General features: G+C 46.0%; 6 protein-coding genes across 6 annotated transcripts; 4 read left to right on the top strand and 2 right to left on the bottom strand.

The window, feature by feature from the left end:
• Positions 1-1,315: 1,315 nt before the first annotated feature.
• Positions 1,316-3,125, bottom strand: BDV27DRAFT_155533 (amino acid permease/ SLC12A domain-containing protein; the record flags this gene model as incomplete). The annotated part of the gene is made up of 3 exons (XM_032072164.1): positions 1,316-1,703; positions 1,773-2,968; positions 3,054-3,125. The coding sequence occupies 3 exons, from the start codon at positions 3,123-3,125 to the stop codon at positions 1,316-1,318; spliced, it is 1,656 nt and encodes a 551-aa protein (XP_031929983.1).
• A 1,027-nt stretch (positions 3,126-4,152) lies between these two features.
• Positions 4,153-6,622, top strand: BDV27DRAFT_170434 (family 31 glycosyltransferase; the record flags this gene model as incomplete). Its single annotated transcript, XM_032075299.1, has 4 exons — positions 4,153-4,241; positions 4,356-4,445; positions 5,347-6,205; positions 6,269-6,622. 4 exons carry the CDS (start codon positions 4,153-4,155, stop codon positions 6,620-6,622), a joined length of 1,392 nt encoding a protein of 463 aa, XP_031929982.1.
• Positions 6,623-8,438: 1,816 nt separating this feature from the next.
• Positions 8,439-9,520, top strand: BDV27DRAFT_170433 (GPR1/FUN34/yaaH family-domain-containing protein; the record flags this gene model as incomplete). The annotated part of the gene is made up of 5 exons (XM_032075298.1): positions 8,439-8,710; positions 8,766-8,866; positions 8,929-9,048; positions 9,117-9,292; positions 9,359-9,520. The coding sequence occupies 5 exons, from the start codon at positions 8,439-8,441 to the stop codon at positions 9,518-9,520; spliced, it is 831 nt and encodes a 276-aa protein (XP_031929981.1).
• An 867-nt stretch (positions 9,521-10,387) lies between these two features.
• BDV27DRAFT_155530 (GFA family protein) lies at positions 10,388-10,936 on the bottom strand (the record flags this gene model as incomplete). The annotated part of the gene is made up of 3 exons (XM_032072163.1): positions 10,388-10,550; positions 10,614-10,739; positions 10,806-10,936. 3 exons carry the CDS (start codon positions 10,934-10,936, stop codon positions 10,388-10,390), a joined length of 420 nt encoding a protein of 139 aa, XP_031929980.1.
• A 628-nt stretch (positions 10,937-11,564) lies between these two features.
• Positions 11,565-12,902, top strand: BDV27DRAFT_124749 (NAD(P)H-quinone oxidoreductase). The gene is made up of 4 exons (XM_032066157.1): positions 11,565-11,666; positions 11,729-11,995; positions 12,049-12,140; positions 12,189-12,902. Exons 1-4 carry the CDS (start codon positions 11,645-11,647, stop codon positions 12,810-12,812), a joined length of 1,005 nt encoding a protein of 334 aa, XP_031929979.1. The 5' UTR covers positions 11,565-11,644; the 3' UTR covers positions 12,813-12,902.
• A 474-nt stretch (positions 12,903-13,376) lies between these two features.
• BDV27DRAFT_170432 (alpha/beta hydrolase family protein) lies at positions 13,377-14,474 on the top strand (the record flags this gene model as incomplete). The annotated part of the gene is made up of 5 exons (XM_032075297.1): positions 13,377-13,667; positions 13,727-13,743; positions 13,807-13,839; positions 13,903-13,925; positions 13,978-14,474. 5 exons carry the CDS (start codon positions 13,377-13,379, stop codon positions 14,472-14,474), a joined length of 861 nt encoding a protein of 286 aa, XP_031929978.1.
• Between the last annotated feature and the right edge of the window lie 1,177 nt (positions 14,475-15,651).

Here is a 15,651-nt window from a genome sequence, read left to right as displayed (position 1 = left end):
TTGAGAAGAGTCTCGTACGTGAAGTGAGGATCAGTATGAATTCGTTCATATATATGATCCCGATGTTCCTCAGTAAGCTTGCGCTTTTGACCAGGGCGCTGAAGGCTTTTATTATCGTCTCGAACGCGCTCCATTTTTAAGGTATAAGATATAGTAGAAATAGGGATTTCAGGGTGCTTTCTATGAATTCTGCGTGCCCCCCAGCCAATAGAATGGAGCTCACATAAACGAGCTCGCATCTGGGGGGTCAACTCCTTGCAACCCTTGCGTTTAGGCATATTATATAGAGTTGACAGGCTTCAAAATATCTACGTGATCCTATTCAACTACGCGTGCGCGTTTTGCCCCGGTCCCGCTTACTATAGTAAAAATGGTAGGCGGTAGCACGGGTGAACGGTCCCCTCCTAGGGGTGTTCTAATTTTCAAATACCAGACACTGTTGTCACAATCATCTTCCCTCTATAGGGCATAAGACTGTACGATGCGAGCAACTGATTGATTCTCGGCTTCAATTCGGAGTAAATAAGTTCTCTGCTTCGAAACTTCTAAGCCGGAAACTGTAAAGGTTGTTAAGTAATAGATTAGCGAGTTCAACTACCTATCTCAGCAATAGAACTACTCGCCCAGTTATTGAATTTGCCGAGTACCTCGCTCGCACCATATCTACCCAACTGAAGGAGTCCATCTTAGTACTGGCTCGTAGGTTGCCAAGTACTATACTGGCAAATTCGAGATTAATATATTTACAGCAAGTTATTATAGTATAATGGCATAGATCCCCTTGACACGGGTGGTGTTTTCCGCCATTGCCCTTTTGTTTATAGCGGCTGCTGATGAAATTGAAAGGCAACGAAGCTTTAACTTCGAAATAAACCATGGGGTCAGGGTTGAAAGTCTATAGTGTAATTCAAAGGTTATTTATTCATGTTTAAATCTTCATTGCTTCCCACGCAAGCCTCTTATTAGGAGCGCGGCAGAAGTAGTGTTTTTCACAATTTGGTTGATATTTCAATTCAATGCTTATGGTACATCTCTTACAAGACCAGCGGCGACGCAATTTCCAGCAACAAGCTGCAATGGACAGTATTGATGTGCAGCACTAAGTTGATATCCTATCGTCTTATCCGTCACGTCCCATTTGCTTTCTGTTTTCTTAGAACTTTGTTTTCCATTGGTGTTCATTCCAAGAGGAAAAGACTTGACTTAATATGAAATTCAGATGCTGATATTTGCTGATCGGTTCATTGCACACCTATATATCAAGGAGTGTGGTAGCATAACAAATCGTATCTCCATAATCGTACCCGCTAATTTATCAAATAAACGCCAGCCAAACCCTTTCCACGAAATTCCTCGGTATCTTCCGGGGCCACTCTATCGCATCGAGCTCAGCCTTTCCGGTGAATAGATCGGCCTCTTCAGGCCGCCTCCACTTTGTGCGCTTGAAGATCTTCCAGAAAAGAAAGAAACCGAAGAAAAGGGGAAAGCCGATGTATGAGGTGATGAACCCTGGCAGGTTAAACCCACCAGCAATAGAATCAAATCCGTTAAAGAAGACCACAATGCATAGATATCCCAACGTGAAATATGTGGAATAAGGCTGTAGCGGAAATGAAAATGGGAGATCTGATCGGTCAATATGTTGCGCTTTGAGAGCGGCGTGGAAGCGCATGTATGCAATGCAGATCGAAATCCAGGTGTACCTGCAGTGGGTAAGCAAATTCTGCATTTCACTTGAAATAAGCCATGAAGAGAGGCGGGGGGAGTCATACAGAGTAGAGACCGTAGTTAGATTTTGGAACCACTGAAAGACAATGTTTGAGCTAGAGCCCATTGACATGAATGTCAGGAAAGAGATTGACATGGTCACCAGAAGGGCGTAAATTGGGATCCCTTGCTTGGTACAATGTAGGAAGATCTTAGGTGCCTGATGGTTCGAGGCCAATGCATAGAGATATCTGGATCCCATAAAGACGTATGAGTTCCCGGCGGAAATGCCAGCAATAAGGACCACAACGTTAACAATGGATGGCAGGGCCTTGATACCCGCTAAGTTGATTGCAATTACCCAGGGAGACTCGGCATTAGAAGAAGAGCTAGCTCCCAGCAACTTAGAATTGTTGCTGGGACAGATCATTCCGAGTGCCAAGGAAGCAAGGACAAAAAAGAACAAGAGTCTCCAAAAGACACGTCGAATTGCCCTTGGAATGTTTCGTCGCGGGTTTTCGGCTTCTCCAGCGGCGACCACGACGGTTTCAACACCGCCCAAAGAAAACGATGCGTTAACCAATGTGGAAAATAGCCCCAGAAACCGACCGGTACTTCCTGATGCAATATACTCCTTCATAATACCATCGGTCTTCCAGTAATGGAATCCAAGCCGGTTCTGAGTTGGGACTCCTCCAAGGTCAATCACCAGTGCAGTGATGAGTAGACCGATTATCCCACAGAGTTTGATCAACGCACAAGCAAACTCGGCTTCTCCATATACTTTGACTGCTAGGATATTGAGTGCTAACAGAGCAACGATGAGAACCACAATCCACACAGCGACGCTGACATGTTCAGCACCCGACCAAAATTGGATTATACTGCAAGCCGCTGATATTTCAGCACATAGTGTGATGACTGCCGTAAACCAAGTATTCCAGCCAACAGCAAAGCCGAGGGCATCGTCAACATAGCGGGCGCAGAATTGAGGAATGGCACCAGGTAGTGGGAGCCACGCGGCCATTTCCCCGAGCGCCATCATCATCATAAAGCCAGCAGAACTTGCAATGGCGTATCCGAGGAAGAGTGAGAGCGGCCCTGACGTCCTCAGTGCCCGGCCTATTCCCAGAAACAGGCCTGTGCCAAGATTCCCACCGAGTGCGATGAAGGTTACATGTCGAGCCTTCAAGTCTCTCTGGACATGGCCATATGTTTCGAAGGTAGCAGCGTTGGCTATATCAGTAAAAGATGCATTATCCTGTAGTAGTGTGTACTTGGGTCAGCTCAATGTAACATGAAAGGGTTCGTGAGTAAATATATTTGCCACGGGGTCAAAAGCCAACCTTCGGGTCGTTCTGCTCCAAAACCTTCTCATCGACAGTGCCATCATACTCGATTCTTGGGTTATCAATCATGATTGATATAATCATGCGTAATGAGTTATTGCATACTACCCCGGACCCCAGAATTTAAATATTGCTGCTACTGACCTCCGAGGTCAGGGTGAATACCAGATGTTGGCCGCGGCAAAGTCCGCGGGTGGCTTTAAAACCGGGGTAACTGATGAGATGATAACATCTCTGTCCCCACAAATCGCTAGACTTGCTAAGGTTTGGTTTATGACAAGCTTCAGAGATAATGAGAAAGTTACTATCTAACCTGACATCTTTATCTTGATCGGGCGAGATTAATAGGAAGACGCCCTAAGATGCTAACCCTCAGGTACGCTTGAGGGCATGCTCCCCAGGTCCACACTGGGTTGACTTCCTACCCCTTGAGTAGTTAAACCTGTATAACTTAGGACACATTGATAACATATTGTAGAAGGTGTTTAATGGTGTATACTTTAGTGAGGCTATTAAATATCCTATCTACTAGACTGAGCCAAGATAAAATATTGGTTATATAATCCAAAAGAACTAAGATTAGCTGAAAGGGAGTGAAATGCGATTATGGAATATATGATCCTAGGATTTAGGATTGCGAGTAATCTCTGTTTAGTCTGATTTTCTTCTGATGGAATATAATACGCTGTTTCTCTATCACTTATTTAGCAGAAAGCTGGAATGTACATGCACACAGAGGTTTTACGTCAAGTAACTATAAATGCTGATTTGAAGAGAACATTAAAAATCAAAATCAAGGGTTACGTAAAGCAATTTAGAACTTTTAAAATAATTCTCTAGGTATTTATAGAAGGGGAATGCAACGGTGGTAGCTACATAGGTGACTCAAGGGCATTCTAGCTCGTTGATCTATAATTATGATGACCTTTTAGTCTGCTGGAATACAGCGTCCTAGCTGTATCTCTTACGATTCTACTTCATTTCCCCCTCCTAAAGTTACAATAACAACTAGCGAGCAGAAATTTCTATCTGGCAGCCAGGAATTTAGTTAACTGTAATTGACCGTGAGTAGGCCATACAAGGCGCGGAACTAGGTATGGGCGTGGATGGGTCCGCAGCTAAACGAACCCATGATCTGAGTTACGGTTGGTTGGTATTCCTACGCGAGATATCTCAGTTCCACCCGTACGAGTTTTTGTGCCAAAGAAAGGCCTTGTAACATGATTAGTATAATAGTATTGTGCGAACCAGACTGGTCTCCTGCGTTGTAACTATAGGCCATTTCTTATCTAAGTTTAGTAATATTTTCGGTTCTTTCCGCCCAGCTACCTATCGGCTCGAATCTGGAGTACCGTTTGTCACCGAGGAAACGCACAGACACCATCTCAAGTAAAGGAGCGTAGCCATGGACGAGATTGTGCTATAGATATAGCCAGCGTCTTCATGGAACAAAAATGGAACTTGGAAGAGATAATTCTTCTTGCGTAACGAGCATGGCCAGTATTGTTCGCGTTCAAACAAAAGTCTCCAAGCTATGGAACACCTTTAGCCACTGTGATCTGGAAGCATGCGTACAGTATGCAACACAGCTTTAATGCACTGAGACACTGTGAGTAATGTGGATCCCTACAATACGCGAGAGTCTTCTGTTGTTGGAGGGCTCGTGCCTTCTGCGTACTCAATGAGTAGCAATCTCTAGGCGATGGAACAGGATGTCATGCACGATCACTCTCTGCCTTTCTCCATCGCTATTAGCTGTGGTATAGTAACTTCAGTATGTTTGACTGGGTACTGTCTCACAATTATGGTCACAATTGGCTCCTGCAACGGGGCTGCTTCTGTTTTCAGTAATTCTTCGTCTGAGACAATATACATGTCAGAGTCGGCGAAGGTCCACAATTCTGGTGTATTTGTCAGATCTAGCTTGTCTCTTGTAATTACCTTCGTGACTTTTTTCTATGTCGTCGCCTATTATGTGTGTTTTAGTGTTTCTCTCATGATCTATATCGTATATGAGACCCAACCCCGGTAACCTGACCAACCTTAGCTGCAGATACTCTTGCTGTTATATAGTACTTTTCCTCTTAAATAATTATATCCCCAACTCTATCACACAACTTCATTTGGATTCCTATGTTTTTTGATTCTTGAGCTAAAATAAGCCATCAATGCTGCTGTTGCAAATGCAGATAATTTCAAGGCGAAGTGTCCTAGCAGTCATCGTTCTTTTTGTATTGTTTTGTTCCATGTTAAGACTTGCAAGCGGAGCTTATTGGTCATATCATTGGAGCTGGGAAACAGCCACTCGCTTCCGAAACATTCAGAGTGATACGCCTTGTGACTCATTCCCTTACGAACACCTCTCTCGAATTCAGATTGTTCTGAAAATAGGTGCATCTGAACCACAAAGCCGTCTCCAGACCCAGCTCTCAACAGTTACTCGATGCATCTCAAACCTCCTCATATTCTCCGATCATGAGTCTGAGTTGAATGGTCACCATGTCTATGATATACTCGCTACTATTCCCGAATCCTTCAAAGCGAATACCCCTGACTTTGAAGTCTATAGGTCTATTCAACAAGGCGATTTTAAATCCGTGAATCGCTCTCCGGCCTGGAGGCTCGACCGTTTCAAGTTTCTACCGATGGTTGAGCGTTCATATGAATTGAATCCCGCAGCAAAATGGTTCGTCTTTCTTGAGTCTGACACGTATATCGTGTGGGATAATTTATTTCGTCTTCTGGATCAGTTTGACTCTGCGGTGCCATTGTATTTTGGCTCTCCAACACGCGGGAGAGGCAGCAGCTATTTTGCGTACGGCGGCACTGGATTCGTCCTCTCCGTCGCTGCAGTCGAGAGATTGGTGGCTAGGACGGTTGGCAGCAAGGGGGAGTATGTCCAACCCTCGTTGATTCAACGTTATGAGAGCCTAATAAAGGATGATTGTTGCGGTGATTCGGTACTGGGATGGGCCTTATATAAAAGTGATGTGAAGCTCTCAGGGCTGTGGCCTATGTTCAATCCACATCCTCTCCATGGAGTTCCATTCCATGAGGCTCACTGGTGTCAGCCAGTGATTAGCATGCACAAACTACTATTGAAAGATATGCATGGACTTACCGTGTGGGAAAAACAACGTGGCCACAACGTAGGCGGCTCCTTCTTTGTCCTCGTCTTCACTTACTGACATTATACCCAACCAATAATATAGGCACCCTTACTCTATGCTGACCTGTTCGAGTATACGAATTTGACGATAAGACGTCAAGAACAGCCCCAGTGGGATAATAGCGACTGGGGTGGATGGCGGGAACCTCCAAGCTCACCCGCTCATAAATCAGTCCATGCCTGCCGAGTAGCTTGCAATAACCACGAAAATTGTTATTCCTATACCTACAGTGATGTCGGGTACTGTATATTTGTTCCCACAATGCGTTTGGGTTCTAAGAGTTCTAATCAGCAACTGTCGGCCGGCTGGGATGTGGAGAAAATTAAGAACTGGCAAGCCGTTCACAAGTGTAAAGAGGCAGAGTGGGTCAAACCGAGTACCAAACGTATATATTAGTGATAAACTGATAGCGGCTTGGATGGTATTGCGGTATGCATGATGATGAATGTATTCTCTACGATAACACTGATCTACTTCAGTATAAGTCAATCAAATTCTGATAGCAGTGGATTACGCGCGGGTTACCCGCCAAGAGCCCCTTAAATGCCTATCAAAACCTATCTAACCTGTCGGTTACCTGCCCAAATCCCCTCTAACCTCCTGGTAAGACTAGAAGTATTGATAGGAGAATATATACGGAAGAGAGATACTCAGGCTCGTATAAAAAGGAAAATATATAAAAAGTAAATAAAAGAAAAAAGAAAAGAAAAGTTTCGGTTGTGATCAAGGTTCTTTGTATTTTCTCTATCAAAGCTCTAGAAGAAGCCCAGCTCGCTTTATAAATTGAGTAGAGAGTCTGTACAGACTAGTCTGTATTCTTCGCTTATACTATTATTATTGTAAACAGTCTAGTATAGTTTTCTAGTATAATAAATATTTTTATTAGTCGAGACAATTGCCGGATCAATAGAAATACTGCCCGTAGTATCGAAAAATTATAGATAGCAATCTTCTGCGGTGCTTAAACCGGGAAAAATTAGGAAGTTATCTAGATTATCTAGATTACCTTCTTAGAACACAGAATACTCTTGGTAAGTAGGAATCACCGCTAGTAATGGCTGAATATAGAGTACTTATTCCAATTACCAGTACTTATCCTAAGTCAATAGTTATTATTGTTTCAGCTTTTTTTAAAGAGCTAAAGGCTATTATACTTACTGACTATGTGTAATATGTGGCTTAAGTACGGCTGAGCGGACGGGAAGCCCTGTTCTCCACACCCTATGGTTGTATGTGATAGTTTATACCAAGTGCTGGGCTATATAGCGCATTCTATATACTTAGGGAATTGTTATTTGGACCTCACACTAGTTATTTGGACCTTTCGCTGCTTGTATAAGCTACTGGCGAGTCTCTTTAGTATCAGAAGCGTGCTGCGTGCGCTAACTTAAGATTATAGCTTATAGATCTCCCGCCAGCATATCTTTTTATATTTATATTAACCAAGTTAGTCGTAATTGCTTAATATGAATAGGGTGCAGTTTCGGGTAGAAGGGACAAGCGAAGGAAACCTTGGTCTAGTTGCCGAGGGTTGAATAGGAAGACAGCCAGCCACCTTACAAGACGTAGACAGGCTTTATCACTCACACATTTGCATATAGTGAATACAAGACACTCGGCTATAGCAATCTTAGCCACAGGGCCATCGACATTCGACCCAAAAGTGTCACGGTTTGATCGATAGTATGTTGCTAAGTTTGCTACCTTTGCCACTAGGGGATTTGCTTGCATCCAAGGAAACCTTACGGCAGTGAAGCCAATTTGTTATTGATCATTGGATTCATGCATCTCCGTGCCTCCGTCGGACTTTTCCCGCTGACGTCATGTCCGAGGGCACAGACTGCTATTCCCCGGATTCCTCCCCGCAAAATGAACAAACCTGTTATCTGGACAAGCTAACCTAGGGTAGAGGCGCGGATCTGTTCTGCGTATCAGAGCTCGCAATCGATCGTGGTGTAAGGCACTTGAACCTTTGATACAACCATGAACCTTGATACATGACTTATTGCGCTGAGATGGACTTTACCTCGGATCTTGAATCATCAAGGGTGTTCTTGGTTTTGATCGGGGTGGAACGATGAGCTATATAGTATATAAATGTCCCCGGGTAATGGTGGCCTGGTCTACAATATTAGTTTGATATTGGCCTCGTCCTCTCTTGTGAATTATCCTGTTTATCTTCTTCAATTTTGTATATCCATTGTCCATCATCATGTCCCACGAGGTCATCAGCGAGAAGCAAGATGCCTCGACTTCTGAAATGCTCCGTCGCATCCAGACAGCCGAGAGCGTCTTGCTTCCCATTCCACGCGATGCCTTCGAGAAGCTCTACCTGAACCCAAAAGTCCCAACAAGGGGTGATTTGCGCCGCACATTCGGCAACCCGACTCCCATCTCCTTGATGGGTTTCGTGCTAGCTGCCACGCCAGCTGCTATGAGTACCTTGGGCTGGAGGGGATCAGGTGGGAATGGAGGTGCTATTTTGTGAGTATAAATCACGTAAGGAGCCGAGGCACATGATTGACACTAGGCATGCAAGACCCGTCTTCATCTTCTTCGGAGGCATGGTTCAAATATTCGGCGCAGTGGGCGAGTGGATTCTCGGCAACACTTTCTCCTGCGCTCTATTCTTCACATACGGTAACCTTCTAAATATGCCTGCACTGGTCTTGGCACAATATCGCACGCTAACCAGCACGTAGGAACATTCTGGATCGTCTTTGGCACCTCTGAAATGCCCTTTTACGCCGTCGGCACGAATTACTCACCAACAGGTAGCTCCCTAGAAGGCATGCAAACCTCAGAGTTCAATGCCACAGTTGGTCCGTTCCTCCCATTTCATCCTAGCCCTTATAGCCATTTTGCGAGGTCTCATCAGGCACCCATCTAGGTCTCTACTACATAGTCCTTGCCGTTCTCACCTTCGTCTACCTAATCTGCTCCATCCGCACAAACGCCTGTCTCTTCCTCGCCCTGTTCCTGCTCGTCATCGCATTCAGTCTCTTCGGCGCAGGTTACTTCCAACTTGCTGCGGGTAATCCGCTCCAGGCGGAGAAATTACAGAAGGTAAGACGTTACAAACAATGTTGTCCCGATCTCGAGGACTAATTGCTAATGGTGATCCGTGAGCAGGTTGCCGGAGGGTTCACCTTTGCCTTGTGCATTCCCATCTGGCATATATTCATTGCTCAGATCCTCGATGCGGTTGATTTCCCTTTCTCTTTGCCCGTTGGTGATCTGAGTACGATTGTGGTTGGGAAGAGTCAGAAGGCGCAGAAAGAAACGTGTGGATGAGGGTCAATGATTGGTACTGAGTTGCGCAACAACGAGAAGTGAAGATTTGCGGGTGGCTGTAATTTGGCTATTGCTATCTTGGCCATACGTATGGAATCGATGTACGGCATTGTTCTTGGGAGAATATACCCTAATAGTGGTCCCTTCAGGGTAGATGTGGCGAGAAGTGAATAGATCTTCGAGACCGCCGATTTGGACGTGTAGTTCTTGAATACTCAGATATATTTGGACGTGACATGCCATCGAAAAATGACCATCAGAGCTGCAAGCCTAGCCCAGCTAGCGCAAACCACTAACACGCTACTCTTTCACCTTGCCATCGCCTCCTTCCTAGCGGTTGATTCTGAAAACCCATTTCCAGCTCTTCTAACCCAATCATTGATCTCGTTGCCAGTAGCCTGATCCATGAGGGTCTCCAGGATGCTCCTCCACATCTTGACAATCAGTTGCTTCAGGGTTAATATGTGGATACCGCAGAGATAGACAGGCACCCAGGCAATGTTGATAGACATTTTGCTGAAGTGGAGTATGCGTTCGGGTAATGTGAACAGTTGGGTCTTGAATGGCATTGTTGGGGGTGCAAACGGAGATAGGTTGGCAGCGCCTGACGTGGTTGTCGCGAGCAACATTGAAAGGTGAACGTAGAAGAAGACTAGCTAGTATGATGGTCTATGGGCTGAGGATAGGGTAAATCCGCGGATTATCGGGGCTATGTCTAGGTGAGCTCCGGCGTCGCCCAGAAAGTGTCAAACGTGATCAACAATATTTAGATTGAAGTCGTTCCTCCATTCTTGATCTTCTAGATATGGATTCACGAGCTCGTGTATCCTCACATGATGATTCCTTGCTCAATTTATAGCCAGTCCCTTATTCAACAATATTACAACCTGCAAATGGCTTTTCCCACGCCTCCGCTCGTCGCCACCAGACTTCTATCCCAGGAGGAGGAGCAGCTACCCCAGACTTCGCCAGTAAGCCCGTCTTCACATACGCCACACTGGGGTCCTCGGAGACAACCGACATGATTGCACTGTGTTCGTCAGAGCTGAGGGATGGCCCAAGACGCATTACTTAAGAGACAATTTGGACTTACGACCCGCACGTAGGACAAAAATATCGGCTCATATGGTGGCCTGACGCACACTCTTTTTCCATGTAGCTGATGGGTTTTCCATTGATGGTCACGTCCTTGGTTGAAATGATCATATTCAACGAGAATCTTGGTTTTAGTCGGTCAGATGTTGGAAAGGTTGCTATCAGGAAGATAGGATAGGAAAACTCTTACAGCGAACCTGATGAAGATTTGCAGTTACGACAGTGGCAAGCTACACTCGATTCCGGGAGAGAGCTCTGTGGAATTGCGACCGAGACTGCTCCGCAGTTACATGTTTCCTCGATAATAGGCTCCGAGGACATTATTTCCAACTTTTTAAGGAAGCTTGTTGATGTAGGTGGAGGAAATGTAAACTTCTCCCCTCACAATAGGTAGTGGTGTTAAGGTCGGCCTGATTTATCATGAGTTCAAGCCAAATTGGCACGGGTCATCGTGTGTCGACGTCCTCTGCGGCTTCACGTGGGATATCCGTCCATGGGAACGATTCTCTTGCTCGCGAGGATGCGAATTGGGTCGGAGGCTTACAGCTCGCCTGCCGGACATACATCAAAGTCAATTTACATATTCTAGACATAGCTGGAGGGTCGTCATGGATTCGTGTGGACCTCCTGTTGCCGAACGCGGCGGAAAGTTTGGTGGTTACCTTGGAAGGAAAGCTTCGGTAAAGCTGTTGTTAGGTCACTCTGTCAGCGATCAAAAGAGGGCAAGTCCGACGGAACCAAATGCAAGTTCACCACCTAGCGTCCATCCTCGGTAAATGTAAGTGGCCCGGGGGCTCCTTTTCGGAGGCTAATCAATCAGTCTCCGTCGGACTTACTGAGTACGATACGGTACTGTACGTAATTGAAAGGTGGGGGGTCATAATTACCTCAGGCTTGTTAGTAATTCTCCCGTACTTACTCGATCAGTGAATGGCCAATCTGCTACAAAACCCAATCTTTTGATCTGTGCAGTTTCAATCTCAACATAAACTGTGCTTGACGTACCTATCTTCCAACAAACAACCCACCATGCCAGAAATGAGAGCGGTCGGTATGCAATCGATCCCCCAGCTCAGCAAAGATCCTCAGGGTCATACTAAGGACAACCAACAGTGATCGAGGGCGGCAAAGGCCCCGCAGATGCCATGTCCATCAAGCAGATCCCAAAACCAACGCCCTCAATGGGACAGGCGTTGATAAAAATCAAGGCTTTTGGACTGAACCGCATGGACCTGCTGCAGAGAGAGGGTTTGTACCCTCTTCCACCGCAGGCGCCAGTTACCATGGGGGTCGAGTTCTCAGGCACTGTGGAGTCAATCGCCGCTGGCGTGGAAAGAGACTTCAAGGTTGGGGATGCCGTGCTCGGTCTTGCGTATGGAGGTTCTCACTGCCCTGGACTCCGATGGTGAATACTCGTTTTTAACCCCTCCCAGGAGCATATGCGGAGTACATCGTTGTCGATACGGGAATGCTGGTCCATAAACCAGCGCAGCTTTCATGGGAACAAGCTGCCTGTGTTCCAGAGGTGAGATTTGCATTGAACTGACGACAGAATACTCCGCTAACCTTGTAGACGTGGATCACTGCATCGCAAGCTCTCCACATCATCGGGGAATTTAAGCCCGGCCGTTCCGTACTTTGGCACGCTGGAGCCTCCTCCGTCTCCATCTGTGGCATCCAACTTGCCAAAGCAGAGGGCGCCAAAGCAATCTACGCGACAGCCGGCTCCCAGGAAAAATGCGATTTCCTCGTTAACGAGCTCGGCGTGACGGCTGCCTTCAACTACAAGACTCAAGACTGGGCTGCGGAGCTCAAGAAGTTCACCGATGGGGCAGGCGTCGACTTGATCGTTGATTTTGTCGGCGCAAATTATTTCCAGGGGAATCTGGACGCCGCGGCGCGCGATGGCCGCATTGTCATTCTGGGGTTGATGAGTGGGCAGAAGTTGCCGAACGGGGTGGACATTGGCGGACTTCTGTTCAAGAGACTTCGCGTCGAGGGCAGTACGCTTCGCAGTCGCGAGCTGGAGTACCAGCGCAAGCTTAGAGATTCGCTGGTGGAGCATGTTCTTCCGAGACTAAAAGATGGGACCTTCAAGGTGTTTGTAGAGAAGGTGTTCCCCTTTACGGAGATTGTGGAGGCTCATAAGTTATTGGAGAGTAACCAGACGAGGGGCAAGTTAGCGTGTGTCATATAAGTTCACAGAATCCGTTCGAACTATCAAGTGAGCCAGTCTTGCATGGATAAATAAGTGATAACAATACACAATCCGCCTTGAAGAAACCGCACCATCATCGCTGTGTCAGTAGAATATCCCGTTGTGCAGAGCATATCATACGCCGCCTGTATCTGAAACGATTGGTAGTGCCAGTACAACATAGGATGCTCTCGAGCACCCACGGTGGTAGATAGGTCGCCATCTCGTGATGCAGTTATTACAGCTAGACGAAAATGTTGCAGTCAAACAGACTGCGAGGGGACCATCAACTACAGTGGTGTTTCAAAAGTGTTCGTCCACCTCCATTTTATGGCACTCCCTGTATTATTCAGTTGACGGTATGAACACGAGACAGTCGGGGCAGAGTAGAATTCAGCATCTGCGGTAAATGGCGGAAGGCGGCTGCTGTATGAATTAGGCTCCACCTACAGCCCCGGCTTATTGTCGCTTCGTAGTACCCGACTATAAATCAGGCCCTCCCCGTCTCTCTGTCTTCCCTCAACTCAAAGCTTGCGACGGAACCCAATTTTTGTCACGTCCATGATGTCACTTCAGAACCAGCCATTCACCAAACTGCCGGAGAGCACAACGAGATCCAGCAAGACGACAATCAACATCGCTGGCTTCCATGTGTATCTCTACGGCGCTGATGAGCTATCCCAACAGCAGGCGAAAGATACCGTGGTTCTTTTCCACGTGCATGGCCGAACAAGGAGCTATGCAGATGCTGAGTTGTTCGCCCACCAGTTTCTCTTCCAATTGAAGCAAATGGGGAGCTTGACAAGAGGCTTCGTGGTGGCAACTTTTGATAGTCGCAATCATGGAGAAAGAGCGGCATGGTCCCCCGGCTTTCACTTCTATTTTGAGAATCGGTTCTAATTGTCATGCCACAGATCGACTCGTTAGCTGTGTAAGAACCACGAAAGTATTCAATGATTTTCACCTTGGGCTCTTATTAACGACATTGATGAAGTCAGGACTGGAACGGAGGAAACCAGAAACACGCGTGCGCCTCCACCCCAAACATTGCTTCTTTCCCTGATAGATTCATAAACTTACAGAGCGCTAGGCATGACATGCTTGCAATGATAGGTTCGCAGTCCTGGTATGAGCAAAAGCACCTTAGCTCACAATTTAGCTACAGATGGCAACGTTCTTGACATCCAAACCGTGATGAAGTATCTCTCAGTTTACACCGAAGGTCGGTTCACACCGACCGAGTTTGTTATGTCAGGACTATCACTTGGTGGCCACACCGCATGGGATATACTCTCTAAGGTGCAGGGCATCAAAGCCGCCATTATCATCGTGGGCTCCCCCAATTTAACAGATTTGCTCATCGAGCGGCTTGGCAATGCAGCAGACAGCAAAATTGGCGCCGATTCAACGAAATGGCCCGAATCGATTTCGTCAATGTATAGAGCTCGAGATCAGGTTCTTGGACATATTGACGGCAAAAGTATCTTGATTTTGAATGGCGCCCTTGATGCACTTGTTCCAAGCAAGTTCACTGTGCCCTGGGTTGAGAAGAATGGAAGTCGGAATGATGTCTCTTTCAACGTTTTCGAAAATACGGGCCATTGGCTGTCACTGGAGATGATGGATACCATTGTCCAGTGGGTTTTACAAAAGCACGCCTAGTGTGCTCAATTAAACATGTCCTGTCCGTCGGCAATTTCAAACCTGATACCTGACGTACATTGCAACGATATTTTCAATACAGCTATTACATCTCTTAGGACCTTAGGATACTTGAGATGAATAATCCTTTTAACGGCATTTCCGATCTGAGCTGTGTTGAAGTCATGAATAGAGCCATATCAAGTAACCCTTCTTGAGGTTTCCAGGATAAGGTACCATATTGGTCCCTCCATCCTAACTTCAATAAGCATGCCTATTAGGGCGATCTGGAGGCATTGATTGTGACATGCACTGTACGCTCTTGCCGCTCGTTTAAGGATAAATATCCTTGGGTTTTCATTGCTCTATATAACACAATGCAGTTGAGTTTTTTTTAATTAAATCCAAGTCAATATGACAAATGCTTCATGTTAGTTAGTTTCAGCAAAACTCGCTACTCAAGCTTTCTGAAGGGGAGAAGGCAGAGGGGAAAAATGCGACTGGTCGTGAGCATGAGAGAGGAGTGAATTTATTCCAACACGGTCAGCACACGGTTCCGCTGCTCACGTCAAATCGACCCCAGAAAACGTCTGAAAGAGCTGCTCTCTGAACTTTCACACTTTTGGTTAATCTACTAGATTGCCATGCGGAGCTGTAGCAGCTCTCATTCCAACCTGGGAAGGGATCGCAGAGTGACCATCGTAAATTTGGTTGAGTTTCCGTGGGTCCAAAAAAGTTTCCGAGGCTTTATTGTGTATTAACCTTGGGATGCCTCTCGGCATCACGCGGACCGAAGAGCGTGTCCGAGAACTCCGTCGGACTTGGCGGCGAACCACTAGTACGGCGGACTAAATCTAGCTAATGGACAAAATAAAAGATTACCAAATTTACCAACACCAACGCACTGTATACTAGCCAATTAGATCTATTTATTTAGCTCTACTAGATTATCTACCAATAATAGCAATCCTTTTATTCGGAGTATCGACTAGTCCGAACCCGGAAATATTGACTGCTTTACAAAGATTTCTATCTCCCAGTATTATAGTCTCTTAAGTTTAGGTACTGTAATCCCTAAATTTAGGCTCTAGTCTACTATCACTACCACTATCACTATCACTACCACTATCAGCACCACTTTCGCTATTACTACTACTAGTACTACTATCTAGTACTACTACTACTCGTAACATTGAAT

This window comes from Aspergillus caelatus, assembly GCF_009193585.1.
Source record: "Aspergillus caelatus strain CBS 763.97 unplaced genomic scaffold BDV27scaffold_44, whole genome shotgun sequence".
NCBI classification, from domain to species: Eukaryota; Fungi; Ascomycota; class Eurotiomycetes; order Eurotiales; family Aspergillaceae; genus Aspergillus; species Aspergillus caelatus.
The sequence above is the reverse complement of the archived record's forward strand: the minus strand, read 5'-3'. Positions and strand labels throughout refer to the sequence as shown.

Excerpts from the sequence above, each read along its gene's own strand:
- BDV27DRAFT_124749 (XM_032066157.1), top strand. The coding sequence starts at position 11,645 with ATGCCAGAAATGAGAGCGGTCG. Across the intron at positions 11,667-11,728 it reads GCCAGAAATGAGAGCGGTCG|TGATCGAGGGCGGCAAAGGC; the intron begins GTATGCAATCGA and ends GACAACCAACAG. Across the intron at positions 12,141-12,188 it reads AAGCTGCCTGTGTTCCAGAG|ACGTGGATCACTGCATCGCA; the intron begins GTGAGATTTGCA and ends CTAACCTTGTAG.